Raw genomic sequence first — 23,955 nt, forward strand, 5'->3', positions numbered from 1 at the left:
GGGAGTGGCCAAATTAGAAGCACCCTGGCCAAAATAGATATATGGGAGCAGATTTTTTAAGGAAATATATTTTTTTCTTTTAGTTTTTAATCAAAATGTGTGGTTTTCACTGCTGTAATCACCATATTGTATTAGGATCTACTAGTAAAAATTAAATTTACGCCGATTTAGATCGCAACAGGCTCAATACCGCACTATGGCCAAAACTCCGGACTGGCCAAAACTGAAGCTTCTACCCTATTAGGTATCATGACCAATTTTCATCCGTATAATTCGACACTGATTCTTCATTAGGGCCTAACTGACATGTTAGATTTCTCTTCATCGATCCTCTCTTTGTGTTATTACGGAAAGTGTATTAAAACAAATTTCGATTTTCTCTCATGTCACCCCCCTTGAAAAATTTTGATCAAAATCCAACATTTTGAGGGGGGACACAAATAGATTATTCAAGAAATTTAAACTTTTTAAAGTGAATTTAGAGTCGTCGAGAAAATTTCTTAACAAATCCGATGAGTTTGACGATTTTGCCTAATTGTTTGGGTAATTTTGCATCAAATACATTTATTATTTATCTTGCCCCCCTTGACGAATTAACGAGTAAAGTGACAAAAGAAGAAAATGGGATTTGTTCCGGCCTTATTAGGCCTACATTATCACATGTTAAACATCAAATATTTTCATTTTTATTTTTCAGTGCTAGAATATAGACATTGACTGATACACTGTCATGAAAAAATAGTTATTTATATATCCCATATTTAGCGTGTAATAGTGCCTTGAACTTTTCGCATTTTTTCCTGCCGCACCCTGTACATGCATTCCTTATGGGATTAGCTATAACTGGTACACTATGGCGAAATAGGGTGCAAGGAAGCGGAAAAGTTAAGGAAAATTAATTATTTCTATCACAATATGCGCAAATTGTGAAGTTTGAATGATTGCAGCAACATTTTGTGATCGTGATCTGTTGTTCTCTTTTCTTGTTGATTTGCATCATTAAAGGTTGGAAATCAACTATGGCGAATTTGAGGTACTATAGCCATAACTGGTACACCGAGCCTAATGTTCATTATGCAACTCAAGTGAGTTGCATTATGAACATTATGCAACTTAAATGAGTTATATAATGAAAAAATCATTGCATAAAATTTTGTACCGTATTACCCAGCTAATACGACACCGACTGTTGTCGTATAATCGGGGTAAACTTTTAATTCGACAAACTGGTCACCCTACACCACCACGCTCATTGAAATTTGGCAACTCTATTTTTGTTTTTGTTTTGATTTCCGGATTTGTTATGAAACATAATTTCATAAAAATATGGCGGTGGCGCGAATGAAAAGCTCGTTCTTTCTACGATTGTTGCCATCCTCAGTTCATTCCGGTTGGTCTTCAGGCGGTTTGGGTGTTGAATAGCACCGACTCAGAACTTCCGAAATTTGCGGCTGCAAGAGGAGTTGCTGCGGGTGCGAGTATAAGCGCAATATCAAACTGTTTTGCATTTACAGTGTACATCGCTGTGACATTTGAACACTTTTTAATTCGACATGTGTCGTATAAGCGGGGTACAAATTAGAAAGTGTCGTATTAAAACGTGTCGAACCAGAGGGGTAAGACGGTAATGATTTTTATGACTCATTCGTTTCTATTAAAAAAAAATACCGAGCTCTTTCAGAACTACCAACAACGCATATTTCAGTAACAAATTTTGAAAACGACGTATAATCAATGGTGTAGCATTGATTATACTGCCGTGAATCGCATATCTGTCCCATTTGTATAGGAAATCCAGCAAAGATGGGACTGATATGCGATTCACGGCAGTATACGTCGTTTTCAAAATTTGTTACTGATTTCTTCCGAAAGTCTCAGTGTTTTATGAGCTATGACCAGTGAAGAGAATTGTCAGACAAAAGAGGCAGAAAACAAGCAACAAAGAAGGTACGACGATTACTCTTTATCCCTACTGGTAACAGATAATGACATGATCTCGAAATTTTTTGTTGCAGACAAAACGGAAGCTGAATTTGTTGCGTACTTTTCAACTCGTAAATAATCAATTATTGCTAACCCAAAGTCGAAACTGTTTGATGATAGAATTTCACCAGAGTTGCAGTGTTTACCGACTCGAAGTTACCGTTCGAAAATCGCAATGCAAAGCTTAAAAATCTCTAAACTCGTGGTGTATGATGTTAATCCCATTATTTTCAAGTTGGGACAAACTTATGTCGCATGGATTTGTTTGTCGCAACAAATACAGGTTGCGACATTGTCATTATTGTTGCGCGATGGTTGAATTTTGATTCACTGGCTATGACCCATGGTTAACAAATTATTTACACACACAAAGGTGCAAATGGATTTTCAGTCTCAGCTGTATTGCATAGATCGTACACTTTAAAAAAAAACTGCTTATTTCTACAAGGAAACCTCCAAGCATTTCTCTAGGAAGTCCCGCAAGAATTCCTTCAGGAAATGTTCTAAGTTTTCTTCGGAATTATTTTCAAGGATTCATTCAGGAATTCTTCAAAGGGTTCTTTCTGATTTTTTTTAAAGATTTTCGGTAAGAATTTCTGAAAGAACTGGAGTCAAAACTGGAAATCAAAACAAAAACAAAAATAGAGTTGCCAAATTTCAATGAGCGTGGTGGTGTAGGGTGACCAGTTTGTCGAATTAAAAGTTTACCCCGATTATACGACAACAGTCGGTGTCGTATTAGCGGGGTAATACGGTATAAGTAAAAGGAATTTCAGGCACCATCCTAACAAAATTCTATAAAAAAATCATAAGTTAGGAATCATAGGAGATAGTATAATGATTTCTTCGGCAAACTTTCTCCAAATCAGTTCTACAATAACTTTATAGAATCTTTTATGAACGTATATAAAGTTATTAAAAAGTAGATGTTTGGATCAGCTAAACTAGAGGGACCTCTTCAATTTCACAATGATGAAGAAAATCTAAAAAATTAATCTCCCAAAAAACACCATATATCAAAACAAAAAAAAATATGGGCACAAATATTTTTCTATTCGTAAATAAGGCTGTTCGGAAAAAAATATTTGTTAGGATTCATAGAGCTCTCTTCGGATGCGGAACTCTTGAGAGAATCCTTGTAGAAAATCCAGATGGATGCGGTGAGTGAACTTCTGAAGAATTCCTTCAGGAAGAATTCTTAAGGAATCTTGAGCTAGAGTTTGAGCAATTGGAGGAGCATTCTATATGAATTGCTTGGAATAGGTTTTGAACAATTCTTTGGGGAAAATCATGCAGGAATCATTGGAGGAATACCTACTTCAAAGAAAATCTAGAAGAGTCCTTGGATAATATCACGGGCGAATTTCTAGGAGGAATTCGTGAAACAACACTTGCATAGGATTACCCGCAAGCATACATGGAGAAATTTATGAAGGATTCTTTGCAGAAATTGCTCATGCAGAAATTGAGTTATTCTGGTAGAAAAAAAAAACTTTGAAGGAATTCCTGAAGGTGTCTTTGAAGGAATTCCTGAAGGTATCCTTAAAGGAAGTGCTGAAGAAATTTCTGAAGAATAAAGAATTTCCTGGAGGAAAAAAGGAGGAAAAAAGGAAAAAAGAGTCCTTGTAGAAACATTTTAAGAAATCCTTGTAGGAATTGGTGAAAGAATCTCTGGAGGAGCTCCAAGAGTAACTATTGGAGGAATTCCTGGGGAATTCCCGATTAGTACTCTTGGACTCTCGGATGACATAAGGGGCTGTCCATTTATTACTTAAGGGGATTTTCACAAATTTTCGACACCCCTACTCTCCTAGTAAGATTTTTTTTTAAGAATCAAAATATTTTTGTATGGCGCGTAAGATGTCTCAAACCTCAAACCCCTCCCCCCGTCATCCCATATATCATTACGTAATTAACGGACAGCCCCTAACAACATGGATAGTTGGGGAACGTTCAAAAATTACGTACAACATTTGGGGGATGGGGGGGTCTAGAAAAGTGTGACAGTACGTGTATTGGTTATAGGAAAAGTGCGTGACAGAGGGGGGAGAGGGGGTCTAGAAATCCCGAATATTTGAATCTTCCCTTAACCTTCCATTTTCAAGATTCACAGAGACAAACATACGTAAATCTCTGATAAATCTCATCGTAGCTTATTTAAAAGTTGTTAGTTGACCAACAGCCCATCCGTAGGGCTCGCATAGTTTTTGTTAGAGTTTGACGTTTGCTCACTAGCGCCACTTACATAGTTCATGGTTGGCCAAACTCGATTCCTTTAGTATTGTGCGAACACGTTTGTATAACTATGGTTTGAATCGCAAAATGTTCGAAGAGTAACGTCTGTTTGTCTGTGCTTTTACGATTCACCGCTGCCACTTCGTCATTAATAGGGTGCGTGTACCAATTATGGCACTACCTAAGGAAAACTATTTATACAAAAATAACGAGAAGACCAGCGAATGTTATCAGTATGTTGAAAGACAGTTTAGTTTCCATACTTTACAGGAAAAATATAAAAACGGAGTCGAAACTACTTTTAGTATTTATTACGGCGTGTGCCAATGATTGGAACCCTGTACCAGTTATGGTTACACTTGTTAACTTCGGTTCCTTTTCGCACTATTTGCATGAATTTCTTATGGGGTTAGCCATAACTGGTACACTATGGCGAAAAAGGGTGCAAGGAAGCCGAAATTTTAAGGAAAATTATTTATTTCTACCATGATTTGAGCAAAATGTTGAGTTTAAATGAGTGCGACCGTCTTTTGTGAACTTAATCTGTTGTTCACAAATTTTTTCTTGTTGATTTACATCGTTAAAGGGTGAAAATCAACTATGGCGAATAATTGGTACTATAGCCATAATTGGTACACTTACCCTACCTGTATCTGAAACAATCAGGACACAGAAATACGGCAGAAAACTTTGCAAAGAATTGACCTGGGAATATCTGAAAATGTGTTTATTCCACTTGCCAACTTCCATGGAAACACTGTTTACAAAATAAAACGAAAGTCGTGAACTTCTGTCAACGACCAACATTTTTGAAGCATAATTAAGCGCTGATTTCGAAACCGTGCTTCAAAAAATTTAAAGTAAAACAGTTTTTGAGTTTTAGCTCAATATCGAGTTTTACAACTGTTTAAAATATGGAATTTACTAAAATTCAAATATCTTGCGTTTTGTTCAACCAATTTTAAATCTTTTTCCATAAATTAAAAGCTGAATATAATATCATTCGATCACTGAATGCGGGTTTTGCGTCCTATTAATTCAAGATATTGCCGAGTTTTGGGGACAATCTCCTTAAATTTTAGCAATTTTTCCAAAAATATATGGAGAAATGTTTTTTTTTCAATAAGAAAAAAAAACAATTTAAAAATTCTTTCTCGACGTTTATTTGACATGTCATATGTAGGCGAGTGACGTAAGAGAAAATCGAAATTTGTGTCTGCCTTATGAGTTTAAACCTAAAACTTTAAAATCTCTTTTTCAGCGTTTTGTCGCAATCTAGAGTACAAAAGTATGACAAATGGGCAGTGGCACCTAGGGTGACGATGGGTATTATCGGCAGGTTTGTTCTCTTCGTCATGAGGGAGGTCTAAATTTCCTGAAACTTGGTCGTATAATTCAGCTTGGATGGAAAGAATTTGAGGCCAAATTTTAGTTCAACAGTTAAAAAAACCCATGACAAAGAAAACAAAACTGCCGGAAAAAATAAAATTTCCCCTATATTGCACCTAGATTTTTGAGTTTACTTAAAAATAGTTTTGCACGTTGTGTCAGTTATTTTCTCAGCCTTAAAAATAAAGGGTTAGGGAGACAATACCTCTAAGAACTTTAGAAAACACTGCGTAAGACATTTGGACAGCGCCTTTTATTCTGGGTACTTATCCGCTTTATCTCAATCAATTTTAGATTATTATTTGTAAACTAATATTTGTACTCGTTGATGTATGTACACTACATTACATATCGTCGGTTTTCTGCAATAGGGGCACAACTCAAAATTTGTCATTTTTGAGATTTTGATGGCAAATGATGATAAACTATGCAAACTTTCATCTCACAATTGTCTGCAAGGGGAGCGGATCTGGTTGGATGGTTAGAACACTTGACTATCATGCCGAGGACCTGGGATCGAATCACACTCCCGACAAACTCACAAAATGTGAGTTCTTCCTTGGGAAGGGAAGTAAAACGTGGGACCCGAGATGAACTAGCCCAGGGCTAAAAATCTCGTTAATACAGAAATTCTGCAATAAAGGCACAACTCAAAATCAGTCATCTTTTTCAATAGTCGTTGAATAGCAATTCGAAATTTATGGAACAGATAGTCTTTTAGTCCCTTTCCGTGATACACCAATCAAAATTCGTTTACTTTTTTTCAAATGATGAGCGAAATAGTAAACTTGCAGGGGGTGCTTCAAGATTGCCAATTTTCAAACGCTTATTCTGAAAATACACATTTTTTGAGTTGTGCCCTTATTGCAGGAAACCGACGATATCTGGTAGAGTGCCCAAATTAGAAGCCGGACCAAACGGTCTCGTATGCTACTTTTAAGCGACACACTGCCAGAGCCCACACTCATTGCTATTCGTCGTCAAGGATGACTAAGACAATGCAATGTTTAAGCTTCTTCCAAATTAGTAAAGTGCTAATTTTCATATGCATATCGCTAACTGTATTATTCGTATTTATCATTTCTCTCTGACACAGCCGCTGAAGGTTGACGTCATGGATCTAACACTGCTGCTGAAATCGATGGGCCTCAAGTTGGAATACATTGACTTTGAAAAGGAAAAGCTGAATGCGGACACTCTAACGGTGCAAATCGCCTGCAATAAATCAGGCGTGTTGGCGAAGTTAAGCTATGATTTGGTAAACTGCTCTTGTCCGGATAAAAATGACAAAGAAACCTCTTTTTGGGAGGTGCAAGGGACCGGCCCATCAGTATTTTCAAAATTTCGAAACGATACCTCTTCGAATCTCTTGCCGGAAATTTCGGAAAAATGCTCCATGGTATCTAAGGCTATGCTATCCAATCTGCTGGATTACTACCGAACAAACATAAAAGCTATCGAGCGAGGAGAAGATGTTCTACAATCTCCTTTGAAGGTAGCAACTCCTACTATCTGTGTCACGAGCCCAGGTCTGACTAATCATTGCGCCACCCCGCCTGCAGAAGGCAAAGCTGCTGTCCAGGTCGAACCGTCAAGTATTCCTGAAAGTCGACAAATTAAAACAGCACCGGATGGCACCATGATCAAACCCCGGTCATTGGAAGAGCTTCAGGAAAGTCCAAAGAACACATCTAGCGAAAAAGGCGAAACTAAATCAAACACATCGTCGGAAAGCGTAGGGATAAACAACGCCACACGAGAGTTGTCCGGCCGCGAGACACCCGAGGTTCCAATAATGGTTGAACCAACTCTTTCGAATTCCCACTTCCCGGACGACAGTTCCTTTGCCAACAGCGAAGCCATGAAGGCGTTGATCACGTCCAGTCCCAACGAGAAAGTATTCGACTCCTTCCTGAACGCAGAACTGAACCAGGAACGGGACCTGAACGTAATTCACTGTTTGCACCAAGCACGCCAGCAAATCGATGCAGCCATGCTGGTCATGAAGCTGAATAACCCGTATACGGATCTTAGCAAAGCCACCGCCATAACCACTACTCCGCAAACGGTGATTCGGAACAAGGGTGCCGTTCCAAAGTTGGTGGAAAGGAACATCACCGTGGCAAGGAGGATGTCTCTACCAGGTATGTAATATTAGATGGTAGCAAATTTTCAAGAACAAGAGCATACAATACAGTTCTTCTAAAAACATAGATAAAATCTTAAATTTCAAACGTGAATGATGGCTAAACAGTTCAACACGAAATCTATGAGTTTTTATCTATAAATAAATTAGAATATTTTCAACAGTAGTTCCTCTATGTCGTCAGAAATGCCTTACGAAGTCTACCACGAAATTCTACAGAATGTTTGCGTATTAGTGAAACTTATACAATACAATAATATCTAAAAATATTTAAAAAAATCTTCAAAATATCTTTTATTTTAATATATATCAAACATTGGCTATTTTAGACATATCTTGTTTTTCAGAAGTTAACCGGAAGTCTCTCAAATAAAGATAAATCAATCAATCAAGTTAACCGGAATTGTTTTTGCCAGAAAGAACTTTCAAAATCTTTCAAACATATCAGTTTTTGAGACATTTTCCTAAAGAATTCTTCAGCAATAGTCCCAAACACTGCCACTTCTTGCCTCTGTACCCCTTTTGACGCAACAATATATATTTTTTTGTGGAGCGCTCTCTACACATTTCCAGGTATTGCCCAATGTACATTACACCAGAATCTGATTGAACAAATATTTACCCTCCGCAGGTCGTTCATCGGAGTCTCCCCGGCTAGCCGCAACGAACACACCCGGTATCGCAAGGAAGAAGCCCGCGCTTCCATCGCAACTGGCAAAGACACGTGGCGACACTCCGCATCCCACTGCATCAAGCTACAAGCCCGTTTCAACGCTGAGAAAAACCAGCTCTTCAACCTCAGTTGCGAGCACCGGTTCCGTGAGCAAACCAATGAGTGCACCAACGGCGGCCTCCAGAAGACCGGTCGGCGTAGCCAAACCCGTAGGAAGTGTACGGCCAACGGCGAGCTCGGCGATAAAAAAGACTACATCCATCGCTAGATCTGTCAGTGCGACGAAACTCGATAAAAAGTGATTTCAATCGGCCGTTATTGAAATGTTGCTTTTGATTGATGGAACGGGATAGTTTTGTAAATTTCTAGAACTGCTGTGCCCCCATCTACATGTATAAATCGAAACGAAGCTGAAAATAAAATGAAGTCATTTTTAAATACACACTAGGCCTGTCCACCTTTTCAAAAATGTTCTCTGATTCTCAAGTCCACCCCCATATTTTAATTGGCATCCTAGAAGAAGTAACTGGTCAAAATTTCAGCCAAATCCATTGAAATTAAGAGGTGCATCAAATCAATTTTGTGTTTTTCGACTATTTTTGAACTTCAAAAAATCATAACTACACTAAAACTTTTCAAAACTTAATTCTTTCGGCAGGAACTGAAAGCTATACTTGTTTGCTACAACTTCTCCGAACACCGTGTGCCAATAAAATTGAAGGAAACATGTGTAATTATCACATTTGTAATCAGAAAAACCATAAAAAGGTGATTTTTTGATAGATTTCGTTCTGGAACACCCTAATATACTGCCTATGATCGCATATCAGTCCCATATTTTCTGGGTTTCCTATTCATATGGGACAGTTATGCGATCATAGGCAGTACAGTCATGACTCGCTGGTTGGGGGCTTAATAGTTGGGTGACTTTTTAGTTGGGGCCCCGTTAGTTGAGCTGTCAGCCAACTAAAAAGTACCCAGTCAACCAGTGATCGTATAAGATGTTGAATAAGATGTTAAAGTGGAGGCGATATGCGTACATTTTACATGCGCCTAAATGGAGGCATGCACGCATATGGCCTCCACTTTATCATCTTATGCCACATCTTATACGATTACTGGTTGTCTGGGTACCTGGATGTCATAATTCAATGTCAAACTGAAAATGACAACCAATCTGTAATTCCAAGGGGCGAGCTAATGAGTTTTTGGTTTCTTTACTGATAATCGAGAAGAATTTCTATTTCATATTTCTTAAAAAAAATATGTACAATTACTTCGAAACAAATTCAAAACATCGGCAATCTTTATTTTGTCGATCATTGAAAGTGTTTTGTGCTTGCTTTTGGTCCGGGTGGTTTCATAAACATCTATATTTTCACTTCACCGACTGAAAATGGGTGAAAATAATTATTTCTCGCATTGGCCATATATGTATCTTGCAAAACGTATCAGTTTTGCTCTAAATGTAAAACAAATTGAAAAATTTTCCTTTTCGCTTCCAACCTAAACATGATTAAAAAAACAATGCGCACGCCCCTTGTGCTGCTGTCACTTCACCCAACTAGCGAATCGAATTCGTTGGTTGGGTGGAGGTTGTGGCTCAACGAGCGAGTTCCGACTGTATACGTAATAAGTTTGATATTTTAAAACGACATAATATTCTCTCATGTTTTTTGGTTATTTGCTTCTTTGACACCAATGCACTAAGGGCCAGAATCGCAATCTAGCGGAACAAAATTAATTACTCCAAAACGAAGCATTTCCGATACATGGTGTCTTCGACAAAGTTGTTTTACATTAGCAGGGGCATCTATTGCTATGAACGTAGTAGTTCGCAACTCGTCCGCATAGGTGGCGCCACCATCTAACTTCTTTGTTTTACGTCCTAGAGATTTGGCGTCTTCGGTAAAGTTGTTTATTTTTGCAAAATAAACAACTCTTTCTCAGACGTCAAAATTCCACAGCCTACTGTTTTCGAGTTATTTAAAAAATAAAAACCAATCAATGAAAAAACAGTTTTTTAAGCTTATTTTGACATTTTTACTAGAAACCATGTGAGTTTTTATTTTTTCCTAATGCATATGTGTCAAACCAAACACAATGTACGGGAAAACGTTGAATATTATCATTAAAAATTAAAAATAAAAATATAAATTCGAAAAAATAGTGTGAATTTCAAGGCCTAATATCTCACAAAGCGCAAAAAATCGCAACTTCAAATTTTCAGCAAATACGGAGCAATACTATGTGAACATACTGCCAAAAATTTGGAGAGGTATTTTTTGGTGTTTTTGAGATAATAGCTTTTTAGTAACAGTATAAATATAAGTATTGCCGGCATGTAACTATTTACTGTTACACATTAGATAGTTTATGTATTCGAAAAAGTTGTTCATTTTGCCTACTGTTTTCGAGTTATTTAAAAAATAAAAACCAATCAATGAAAAAACAGTTTTTTAAGCTTATTTTGACATTTTTACTAGAAACCATGTGAGTTTTTATTTTTTCCTAATGCATATGTGTCAAACCAAACACAATGTACGGGAAAACGTTGAATATTATCATTAAAAATTAAAAATAAAAATATAAATTCGAAAAAATAGTGTGAATTTCAAGGCCTAATATCTCACAAAGCGCAAAAAATCGCAACTTCAAATTTTCAGCAAATACGGAGCAATACTATGTGAACATACTGCCAAAAATTTGGAGAGGTATTTTTTGGTGTTTTTGAGATAATAGCTTTTTAGTAACAGTATAAATATAAGTATTGCCGGCATGTAACTATTTACTGTTACACATTAGATAGTTTATGTATTCGAAAAAGTTGTTCATTTTGACTAAATAAACAACTATTTCTTAGACGTCAAAATTCCACGGCCTACTGTTTTCGAGTTATTGCATATAAACTAAATAATATTGATAAAAAATTACAATTAAATACCTTTTGATGCAGTAGTAGGGTAATTCTCCAATTGTTGAACGGTTAGTACCGGCATTTTGGTTTTCGTTTGTTTTTCCGTGCATAATTCCACTTTAGTTGAAAAATATCCAGTGAACGTCTAGATCTACTTATCCCTTATACTTCCCATTGAATTTGTACTCCCTTAAATTCCATTTTCTAAGAGAAAATAGAACATTTGTATGGGAAGTCTGTAACCCAAATGTTGAACGCTTCCTTAAGCTAGCTCATCCTAATGTTGGACGGTTCTCGCCAATTGTTGAACGGTTGAAGCTTTGTTCGTAATTGATGACGTATAACCCGACATCAACCTATCATTCACCTGTCTTTATTTTGGCCACCAAACCCAACATAGACACGACAGTTACCCGATGTGGGTCCAACAGTGGTCCAACATTTGATAAAAATTGTCCCGACTTTGACCCGACATCCGATATTTTTTCACCCTGGCGGATTTTTTCCGGTTTTTTGTGTTTTGTGCCCAGCTAGTCCGAGCTAGTGACAATTCATTCAAATGACAAAGAATCGCACATTTGAAGAGAGCTCTAGTGGACTGAAATCGGTTTAAAGATGACTAGATACAAAAATAGCTGAAAAAATTTGATTAGAAGCGAAAACGACAGAAGAAAAGTACGCCTTTTAAAGCCCCTGAAACTCTTCTAGAAACCCATGGGACCTACTCAGCCCCCAAGAACACTCATGGAACGACCATGAAAGGGATGAGAACATCCCTGGAACGCCTTTGAAACCCCACGAAATGTACGGTTAGGTAAACTGAAAAAAAAATTCTACCAGTCATGCTAACATCGTAGGTTATGCCAGTGTTCAACAATTGGATCATGGATGCATAATGATAGTGTGATAAGAAAAATATTTTTTTCAAATTAAATTACAATGAAAATGTGATTTTAAACAATGTTAAACTGTTAATGACATCCTTCCAGTTCTTGTAACTATGGTGTGCCTTTGATATTTGTGGTCGATTTGCCCGCAAAGCTTAGTTCGTAACAGCAATTTCTTAAAATTAATCTTAAGAATTGTGCAGTTTTCGTGTCATCAGCGGTACAAAATTTTCAATCATTTTTTTGACGAAAAATATGTATAATTTTGTAACTTAATTAGAGCAATATCGTGACCCACATGTATATGCATCTACATCATACGTTTACGTTGGATGAAAATTACTTAAGTAAGATTTATAATAAAATATTCAGAAACTGTTCAACATTTGGGTAGTGTTCAACAATTAGCGAATTACCCTATGAACTATTTTTATTGTTATGATTTGCAAAAGATTAAAAGATATCTTGACCCATGCTGACAATAGTAAGCTGATATTTTCATGACTTACTATGTATCGTAAAAGTAAAAACAATAAAAAATACTTCATACTATTGCATCAAAATGTGTTTTATTGTCATTTTTATCAATATTATCTAGTTTATATGCAATAATCCGAAAACAGTAGGCCGTGGAATTTTGACGTCTAAGAAATAGTTGTTTATTTAGTCAAAATGAACAACTTTTTCGAATACATAAACTCTCTAATATGTAACAGTAAAAAGTTACATGCTGGCACTACTTATATTTATACTGTTACTAAAAAGCTATTATCTCAAAAACACCAAAAAATACCTCTCCAAATTTTTGGCAGTATGTTCACATAGTATTGCTCCGTATTTGCTGAAAATTTGAAGTTGCGATTTTTTGCGCTTTGTGAGATATTAGGCCTTGAAATTCACACTATTTTTTCGAATTTGTATTTTTATTTTTTATTTTCAATGATAATATTCAACATATTCCCGTACAATGTGTTTGGTTTGACACATATGCATTAGGAAAAAATAAAAACTCACATGGTTTCTAGTAAAAATGTCAAAATAAGCTTAAAAAACTGTTTTTTCATTGATTGGTTTTTATTTTTTAAATAACTCGAAAACAGTAGGCTGTGGAATTTTGACGTCTGAGAAAGAGTTGTTTATTTTGCAAAAATAAACAACTTTACCGAAGACGCCAAATCTCTAGGACGTAAAACAAAGAAGTTAGATGGTGGCGCCACCTACGCGGACGAGTTGCGAACTACTACGTTCATAGCAATAGATGCCCCTGCTAATGTCAAACAACTTTGTCGAAGACACCATGTGTCGGAAATGCTTCGTTTTGGAGTAATTAATTTTGTTCCGCTAGATTGCGATTCTGGCCCTTAGTGCAATGCTGTAGGCAGTGTTGCGAAATGAGCGAGTACTCACACAACTAGTCAAACTCACGAGTGAGTATGAGCAGTATACACCTTAAACTCACCGTGAGTATTACTCACATTTGAGTAAGCGCTGTACAACTCACACTCACTCGTGAGTATTGACGTGCACATACTCACTCACGAGTATGCTTTACTCATATTCATACGGTAATCTAAAATTTATCTAAAGGCTTGGAATCCTATCAAACATTAAAATGGTATGTTTTATTGGGGCGAATGTATTGTATCAGTAGACAAGGTTGCTTGTCAATAATTCTATTGTTATTTTTTTTATTCTAGTGAATTGTAACTTACTGCTAGTTCTAAGCGCCCCGTTAAGGGCGGTCCTGAAGAGGTCCCCTTTGAGCCCAATAGCTCAACGTGAGGGCTTTTGTTTGAACTCAAACCTCTTGTAGACAGAGATCAATCCCCTGAAATGGTTGTCATCCACATATAACTGGCGTGAAGTCAAAAATTTGGTGCAGGACGTGGTGCTGATTTGAATGGGCGGTTTCATTAAGGTGAAAACAGTGATTTTTTTTTCTGTTAGTGCAAGCGTGACATTCACATATAATTGAGTTCAGCGTTGTTTTAAATGGACGAAATGTATTTGCATGCTTGTGCGTCTTGTAAATTTAATAAAGAACACTAAACGCATTGAACAAATGTATAAACGATCGTTTCTCAAATGCACGACAAATCGTACGACAAAGTTCGCTTCCGCACGTAGCAGATTGAAAGACAGGCTGAAATTTCGTAAACGAGCCCGTTCGAGCCGGCTTCAAGAACTAACGCTTTCTTCAGGGGGTTGGCAGAGATAGCAAATAAGAAAAAGTAATTTTACGGAATCGTTTGGTGTGCTCGATTGGTAGCCGATTTGACCTTGGATTTGACAGTTCGATAGCAGCAGACCTGCTGCAAAGGCGCATATAGTGCTGAATTAATGCCATTTTAGCTGCTTATTGGTTACCTGGGTGTGATTACTGGTCATGTTACTGGTAGTAATTTGCTCGGCAGTTTTTTTTTCTTTTTAGATCCAAGGCTCATATAATTAGGGTGGTCCAACTTTATATGAAAAAAAAAACTAAGACTTGAAAAAGCTCATGGGATTCCTTCAGAAGTTGTTCCTTTTTTTCATTCTTCAATCACTTTACCTAATTTACAGCTCTTTTGTCCACCAGGGCACTGCGTGAGCGATTCCAATTGGAAGCTGTACTTACACTTTGTACACTGCCGTTCTACGCATAAATGTCCCATGCTATATGGGATTCTCATACAACATGGGACAATTAGGTGTAGAACGGCAGTACAGCTCCTAAATGTATTCTATTATAATTCTACTAGATCGAACTGGATTCCGTTGCGCTGCTTTCACTTTCTACACTATCATGGTAGAATGATGAGCACGAGGATGTTGATGTGTGGCTCTTGTTCCTTTTCCAGTCCGATTTGGGGTCCATTATGAGTTGCCGTTAGCCGATATCCAGGTTTCCGGGTTCGTTGGAGCATATGGTCTGAAGAGGGTCAGGTGCCAGCTGATCTCGGGGGGAAGAGCAACTGACGTAAAATTGCAAGTGCCGGGCTGGGATCGAACCCATGACCATCCACTTATGAAGTGAACATGTAGCCACTACGCTCCGGGCCCTGGCAATTTGTTCCTTTTGTCACCCATAAGTTCCAATAAAGTTTAGTTTCAATTCTATCAAGTCTAAGCACTTTTTTATGAAACATCCAGCAATTTGTGCTGATAGGGCACAAAGTTGTACCGGATTCTAGCAAAAAATTGCTTGAAAATCAACTATTCGTTTTGCTGGTTTTTGCTTTGCTGGATGCGTTTAGTGTGTAAGTTTCATGTTCGAAAGTTGAGTAGGGGCAGGCGGGGCATAATGAGCAGCTTAAGCATTTTACCACCAAATAAAGTAAATTAAGTGCAATCAATATGAAATTTTAACGTTCAATCCTCATTTGAACCTTAACTGACAAAAGCTAATTGTTGAAATTCCGAATAAAGTTATAAATGTTGTAAAATTTTATGTTTTAAAACACGTATAAAATCGCGAGTTCCGTTTGGGGGGTGGGGCAGGATGATCAATCCCAGTTTTGTACACAATCAAATGCTAATGAACTATTCTTTCCCTGATAAAGCATACCGGCAACAATCAATGAGAATTTGAAGGGATTACGGGGTTTAATTTGTAAAGAACTGTGGGGTTCCAAAGAGTCTACTGTTGAGGAATTTTTAAACGGTGATAATATACAGATTCCGACATTTTCAAGCTAATAAATTGAAAGTTGATGGCAAAACCTTACTATATGCACCAAAACAAAGAAAACCAAAATAAAAAATCGTTGGTTGAAGATGTTTACCATTTTCATAATTTTTTCACCAGTTACTCATTTTGCCCCACCCTACTACCAACTCTTTGAAGCATATTTTTTCAACGAAATAATTTTACAATTAGTTGAAAAGTGTTACGAGTAAAACGTCCTGGAGTTTTTTTTTATGATTGCATTCTTAAATAATTCCATAGAAAAAGTTTTTGAAAAACTCTAGATAAAATATTAATCATAAGATATTTTTAGCGATTTTTTTTAACATGCAGAATTTTTTAAATTGATTATGGATGAGTTTCAGAATTACAGAATTGACGAAAATCCTAAAACAGTTATTAGTTGAACACCTGTCAATCGATTATTTTTGACTAAAAGCACTGATAAAATTATCCTAAAAATACGTAAACTTCTGTTGTATGAGTAAAATTACTCATTGATTTTAAATCGGAGCACTCGTTGAGAGGGGCAATGCGGATACAGTTATTAAACGGTTTCTTGGTAGAATTTTTGGAGGATTTTTTTTTGTAGAATACTTGAAGAAATCGTTGAAGCTTTCGGAATCCTAAGACTGAGGACATTCTTTTTAATATCTTCGCTGAATTTCCAAGGGTGTGGTGTGGCCAGAAACACTTATCATAAATTTCTGATGAATCAATACTTTTCTGCATATCTTTCGTCTTAATGTTCAGAAAAGTTGCCAGATATATTCAGGAAATGCTTACTTTTTCATGAATATCTTACTTAGCAATTAAATTTATTGGTGAAGTAATCCATGAATTTCTTAAAAAGATTATAAAAGCTTCTTTTTTTTTGGCCCCAGAACTTACGTCAGATTTCTATTCAGGATTTCTACCATATTATTTGTTATAAATAAAATTATTTCAAAAGTTTCGCCAAGAATGCTCCTTTTTGGGACTGCTTCAGGGAACAGGAACTTCCATATTTGTAAAATAGTAGACACCCTGATTGATAAGCAATCAAAGAACCATTGATCCGAAACTTTATATTCCAATTAAAAAAATAGTCTGTTTGCAACATGTTTGAACTCTTGTTTGATGTAGAAGTTGTCATCTAAATTCATGGATTAGTAATGGTTAAAAATTGATTCATCAATAGAAAAGCTCTTCATCTGAAGTGCAACAAAAGTCATGAATAGTTTATTTTCTTTGGATTTTCTCTGATAGATTCTGCCTTTTTAGAGTTCGAGACATCAAAACTACATGTTTTTGTACTGGCGCGGATTTCAAATGGCTTGGCGCGGATTTTGCGGTTTCCAAATTGACACTTTTGTAACAGCCCTAAACATGTTCAACTTTCTTTCAAGTCAAGTCAGTTGCTCAACTGAGATGAACGGTGATATTTACACGTTTAATTCGCATTCAATTGGGCATTTTGCATTGATTTCTATCTAGTCACTTGCTCCATGTAAACCAGGCATAAACCCGCGTTTCATGTGAGTTGAGACTGTCAATCCCGCGGTCGTTTATAAATATGGAGATTATATGGAATGTATCGCATAAGAAAAAATGGCTAAAAGTTTTCAATGAGAGTTAATAATTTTTCAATCAATACCCTAAACTTTTGTATATTCATGCTCTGCCGTGAATCGCATATCTGTCCCATTTGCATAGGAAAACCAGCAAAGATGGGACTGATATGCGATTCACGGCAGTGCTGGTCATCTAACAAAATTATTAACATAATCAAAACTTGAGTAATGCGCTCGAAAATTGCTCTGACCCATCTTGCCCCGCCCGACCCTACCTACATACATAGGTACAACCTATTCCAAGCGAAGTTAGGTTTTCTCTCATATGGCGCGTCAAGTGCAGTAATCACGCAGAAAAATAACACATTTTAGAACCAAATTTAAAGAGACTTCATTTCAAAGTCGCAGGTTTGTTGAATCAAAAAAAATTCTTTGTTTTCAATATCGGAGATCGCGCATCGCCATTAATGAGCTAGATAATTCAGTTTTACCCTCAGATTTTCAAGAGCAGATCTGGCCGTGAACGATAGCTCGCTATCAGTGATGCATATTATAACCTTATAACAGTACATTTTTAAACTAAAATATTTTGTTTTTGAATCTAAGTCGATGGATATTTGTTTCTAAAATATATAGATTGCTTAGTTTAAAAGCAATAATGTTTTAGATTCAAAGTGAAGAAGTATTTGAAACTAAAATCAACGCCGCGAGGCTTGGTTTTAGAAACAATGAAATGAATACTTTGAAACTAATGCCAAATGTATTAGGTAGGTATTAGATTCAAAGCAAAATGGTATTAAGCCCGTGGTTCAATGATTTATGTTCTTTGATTCAAAGCGCTTTATTTTTGAGTTCAATAATTTTTTTTCTGCGTGATGTACTAATGAGTAGATGTATGAGAAATTAGAAGGCTATTTGTTCTACTTACTAATGTGAATGTAATTTCTGTAGTAGATATCATAATAATTCAAATTATTTGCTAAGCCCAAAATGTAGATGGCACTTTGATCAGCAAAATGAAACTTAGTGCTTTGTTCTGTTTGAGAATTGAAAGTTCCAATTTTTCGGTTTGAGAACACTTCGAGAGACGTCAACACACATCAAAAATATTTCGAGATCAATACGAAAACTGTTTACATCTGGTGGAACAAATTGAGCCCGATCTTAGGGATTGTCCCGTGATACCATTGTCCAGATCCTGAACAAGGATAACGATGGACCGAAGCAGGCGTCTGTCGAGCGAAAGTTCTTCCTCCGAACCGATTGCACCGATCAACTTTGCCACCGATAAGTTTCCGTGTTGTATCGTATGGACACCGATTCCGGTGCTGACATGGTTCTTCCCGTTCATTGGCCATATGGGCATTGCCATGTCCAATGGGGTGATACGTGACTTTGCCGGGCCGTACTTTGTGTCCGAGGACAACATGGGTTTCGGGCGACCGACCCGATACCTCCAGCTGGATCCGGGATTTGTGAACGGAGGAATAGTGGAATGGGACGAGTGCGTCTCGAAGGCATCGGTGGTCTACGGAACGCGCATGCATAATCTGTTCTGCGACAATTGCCACTCGCACGTCGGCATGGCCCTCTCGTTGATGAAGTACAAGCAGTATACCAACTGGAACATGGTGGTGTTGGCGTTCTGGATGTTCTTCGCTGGAAAGTACGTCGGCATCAAGGGTCTGCTTAAGACATGGACCCCGTTTTTGGTGGTTCTGGTCACTTGTACGCTGGTGGCCGTCTATCTGAAATAGACTCCCAGTCGAGACTGACATTCAACAGGTCGCGCTACAGGATAAAAGGCGTTCCAGCTATGGCTATTCTCCGAGCGGCGAATTTACGCTATCCATAACTGAATGTGAAGTATGAAAACATATGTATTTATTTTTAATTTATGTACTAATTATTAAATAGCTATACTAATACAGATTTGTTGTATTGTCTTTTAAAAAGAATAAATTCCGATGTATAGGTACTAGGGTTAAAAATATAATTTGGTCAAATGTAATTTGGACAGGCACGGTGATGTAAGGGTGTCTACTCAATTATGAAAATGAAATTCCCTGATATTTCCAGGATTTTTCCAGGTTTTTCAAAATAATTCTAAGCTCAAGAAACTTCAACAAATCGACTAAGCTAAACATGATTTCAGATTTCTAGAAATTCGTTGAAACGCAACTTTTTGGGAAATTTCTAGTTCCAACAATAATGACATTTAAGGACAACATTCCACCAGCAATTAGGACGGAAGCACGAGATAATTTGTTGATGGAATTCTCAAAACAATCCTGGCGATACTTAAGGAAAATTTTCTGCATAATTCGATAAAAAAATTGTTTATGAATTTCTGAAGGAATTTAGCAAGGAAAACAGCAATAAATTACACTATATTTTTATAAAAGTTGAGCTTGGCCGTTCCAGCAGAAAATCTTCCGAGTAGTTCTTGAGCAAACTTTCCTATATATTTAAAAAATTGCAGCTAACGCTTTTAAACAAATCATCCAAGAAATCCTTCATGCATAGCTTCAGTTATTGTGCACGAAGACCTTCGTTGGTTTCGCAAAAGAATTGCTCAAGTATGATTTTTCAGGAATCTCGCTAAATTGTTTCGCTAACGATTTCTCCTTTTATAGAAATTGCTAGCAAAAATGTAAGATATGGTTATAGGAATTCAGTCCGAAAATCCTTCCAGAGTTTCAAAAGAATTGACTTCTAAATTCTAATATTACTGCCAGTCACACTTGATTTTTTTTTAAATGTCCACAAAAATTTAATAAGATGAATTCTGAATTCCTTCAGAATATTTTAATTCTTTTCTCCACAACAAATTTGAAATTTATTTGGACGTAACAGCGTTAACAGCGTTTTTACCAAAAGTATATGACCAAATATTGTTACAGATGGACTATTTTCAAAACTAATGAAAAAAAATGTTGTAAATCAATAATTTTGGTTGTCAATAGTTTCACTTTTGAACAAGTTACAATTAGGATATACCAATAATTTGGCAAACATGTTCTAAAACTATTGCATTATGACCATCAAAAATAGTTTCTCTCGAGTTCGTTAAAATATGTGGAGCTCAGAAGCAACTAGGGTGCGGGCACCGGTTTTGGTCAGTCTAAGGGAAATCATTTTTATTAAGATAACCAATAATCCTATGAAAACAACCAATGCGTCAAATGAAAGGTTTCAATCTAAATTTTGAAAGAAAAATGCAGAAATCAAGCCAATACTTGGTTTTTGTATTAAAAGTGGCACTGGCCAAAATAGAAGCTCTGCCGCAGTTTTGGCCATATTCTTAAGTTTGGTTTCTATTTTGGCCAATCACGTGTATTTCTTATGGGAGTGGCCAAATTAGAAGCACCCTGGCCAAAATAGATATATGGGAGCAGATTTTTTAAGGAAATATATTTTTTTCTTCTAGTTTTTAATCAAAATGTGTGGTTTTCACAGCTGCAATTATCATATTGTATTAGGATCTACTAGTAAAAAATTTACGCCGATTTAGATCGCAACAAGCTCAATACCGCACTATGGCCAAAACTCCGGACTGGCCAAAACTGAAGCTTCTACCACAGACAAACAGACGTAACACTCTGATAAATCCCATCGTACACCGATTTATCGGTCTTTTCCAAAATATGATAGTTGGCCAACTGCCCACCCGTGGCGCTCGCATCGTTTTTGTTCGAGTTTGACGTTTGCTCACTACCGCCACCTAGTTGATGGTCGGCCAAACTTAGTCCTTTTAGCATTGGGCGAATATGTTTCCGTGACTATGATTTGAATCGAAAAATGTTCGAAGTGTTACGTCTGTTTGTCTGTGCTTCTACCCTATGGGAAAGAGAGAATTAAAAACTCTTTCAAACATTGTTTAGAACCATTTATGAGTTGTTCTAAAAACGTTTCAGGAATGGCCAGAACAATATTTAAAAAATCTTGCAGAAGTCATCTCGTTAATTTCGCTAGAAATACTAACATCGAATCCGCCAGGAATTCCATTTGATCAATCATATTCTGCGGGAGTTTAAGGAAATACCACAGACAAACAGACGTAACACTTTGAACGATTTTCATGGAAATCCATCGCCCAGTTCATACTACCATCACCTGGTGGAAAAGTTGCACGAATCACTGTGTTGTGCAATATCGTCAACAGAAGGCGTTAGTGTGGAACGTCAAATGCATAGAAAAACGATGCGCGCGCCTCTATTTGTGAAAGCCACAACTATGAAAATTTAAAATGATCGTTAAAAGCGTGGTCTATGGAAATTTCGCAAGTGTTACGTCTGTTTGTCTGTGGAAATACGCTTAATTATATCTTAGGTATTTTCCAGGGCCCATATAGCCGAGGCGGTAAACGCACGGGTATTCAGCATGACCATGCTGAGGGTGACGGGTTCGATTCCCGGTCGGTCCAGGATCTTTTCGTAAAGGAAATTTCCTTGACTTCCTTGGGCATAGAGTATCTTCGTGCCTGCCACACGATATACACATGCAAAATGGTCATTGGCAGAGGAAGCTCTCAGTTAAAAACTGTGGAAGTGCTCATTGAACACTAAGCTGAGAAGCAGGCTTTGTCCCAGTGAGGACGTTACGCCAAGAAGAGGAGAGGAGGTATTTTCCAACTTCTATACTGTCGTGAATCGCATATCAGTCCCATCTTTGCTGGATTTCCTATGCAAATGGGACAGATATGCGATTCACGGCAGTATAGGCGATTGCGAATTTGTTAGGCAAACCTCAATAAATTCTGCAAGACAGTAAGCTCATTTACATGGAAATGAAGAAAAATATACAATTTAAGTCGCTAAGCCAATATTTAATGTTGCAATAGATTGAAAGATGTGCGAATTCAAAATCCTAACAATAAAAGCATGTCGGCTCAGTGAAATAGTGAAATAGGTGAAAAAAAACATAAAATAGGAGATTGCTGTGGAAAAAGTACAAGTTAGCGGTGCAGTCGAAATTTTTATTCGCTTTGAGGCATTTCTAACTTAAATATTGTATTAAAATGATAAACACAGAAATTCCCTGATTTTATTTTTATTTTATTTTATTTTATTGATGCACAAGGGGGTCATAGGGCCAAGTCTCCAATGCAAGTCCGAGAACTTGCATTGTCCATAATACACCTTTGAATTTGGGAGTAGGCATAGCAACCTCTTTAGCTCTGCGGCTTTTAAGTTTTGCGTGGCCTTAAGGATTGGGAAAGGTGGGAAATCGATGAGAAATCGTAGGAGAATGTGTTGTTAGTTAAATGGTCAACGTAATTTACCTTTGGGTCGCTTGTTTGGGGTAAGCGTTTTAAAGTACATTTCTTGGTATTCGTGTTATATTTTTATGGGTATAAAATTTTCCTGATTATTAAAAATATTTCCTGAGTATTCCAGGTTTTTCCCTGATAAATAAAATTCTCCGAGAATTCCCGGTTTTTTTAGGTAGTAGACACCCTGCAAAGGTACCTAAGAGAATTCCTCCAGGAATTCCTGCTAGGATTTCACAAGCAATTCTTGCTGGGATTCTTCTAAGAATTCCTCCAGCCAAACCTTTTTGAGATACATACCTCCAGGAATTTGTGTGGGAATCCCTCCATTAATTGCTGCTGAGATTCCTCGGAAATATCGAGAAATTTATCTGGGGATTTTCCTAGAAATTCATCTTTGTATTTCTTCAGGCATTCTCTCTAGGATACGTCCAGAAATTTTCTAGGATAGATCTAGGAATTCAATCTGGGATTTCTCTAGAATATTTTCAGTGATTTCTCCATGAATTACTCCAACGATTAGATGAAAGGAAACGATGCAGATATTCCAGATCCAGTTATGTTTTTCCAAGTATTAAAACTGATATGCCTCCATGGATGTCTCCACTTGGCATTCTAACAGAGATTTTCCCAGAAATTTCAATAGGAATTCCTACAAGAGTTTATGGAACCCCTCGTTATATCTACATTTTTCTATGTGTATTTGGGATGCCTAAATAACTTCTTCTCCCTACTCCATTTAGGGCCCTTGCTATAAATAGTTTGTAGTATTTCAAATTTACATTCAATCCACATTTTCAGTTGAATCTGGAAAGTGTTTCCAGTCAAACCGTTTGACGGTATGTTGAATAGGTATGAAGATTATACAGCAATACCGTCAAACGGGGTGACTTGCAACACTTTTCAGCTTCAACTAACAAAACATGTTGATTAAACTCAATTTTAAAATTCAAACTATTTGTAATAGTTTTAATAGCCGGCCCCTCTATAAAATAGAGTGACCAAATTATAGATTGATTTATTTTTTCATGTTGAAAAAGCCAAATAAGGTCGTTTTCGATACAAGACGTCGTGCGGGGTGACTTGCAACACCAAATGTAAATCCCTTTTCAAACACGCAGATATTAATTTTTATTTTCAAGCATATTTGATAAGTATTCTTGCTACTATTGTGATAACTTTTGGGCTGACATACTTATTTTTACATTTGTTTTTACATAGGAAATTGTATTG

The 23,955-nt window shown here is 36.8% G+C and overlaps 2 protein-coding genes and 1 long non-coding RNA gene across 3 annotated transcripts in view; all 3 read left to right on the forward strand.

Annotated features, from left to right (window-relative positions):
* LOC134284084 (uncharacterized) overlaps positions 1 to 23,955 on the forward strand; it is an 816,516-nt gene that overhangs the window by 473,944 nt on the left and 318,617 nt on the right. Inside the window, exon 2 of the long non-coding RNA XR_009995619.1 lies at positions 21,794 to 22,073. This is a non-coding gene — a long non-coding RNA (uncharacterized LOC134284084). The remainder of the gene's footprint in view (positions 1 to 21,793; positions 22,074 to 23,955) is intronic.
* On the forward strand, positions 6,704 to 8,849 carry LOC134291418 (uncharacterized; the record flags this gene model as incomplete). The annotated part of the gene is given in 2 exon segments (XM_062859141.1): positions 6,704 to 7,751; positions 8,385 to 8,849. Coding segments are annotated over 2 exon segments (1,392 nt in total), but the record flags the coding sequence as incomplete, so codon positions are not given.
* On the forward strand, positions 18,525 to 19,382 carry LOC134291420 (transmembrane protein 222-like). The gene has a single exon (XM_062859142.1). The coding sequence runs from the start codon at positions 18,665 to 18,667 to the stop codon at positions 19,205 to 19,207; it is 543 nt and encodes a 180-aa protein (XP_062715126.1). The 5' UTR covers positions 18,525 to 18,664; the 3' UTR covers positions 19,208 to 19,382.

The sequence above is a fragment of the Aedes albopictus genome, chromosome 3 (genome assembly GCF_035046485.1).
Source record: "Aedes albopictus strain Foshan chromosome 3, AalbF5, whole genome shotgun sequence".
Classification (NCBI taxonomy): Eukaryota; Metazoa; Arthropoda; class Insecta; order Diptera; family Culicidae; genus Aedes; species Aedes albopictus.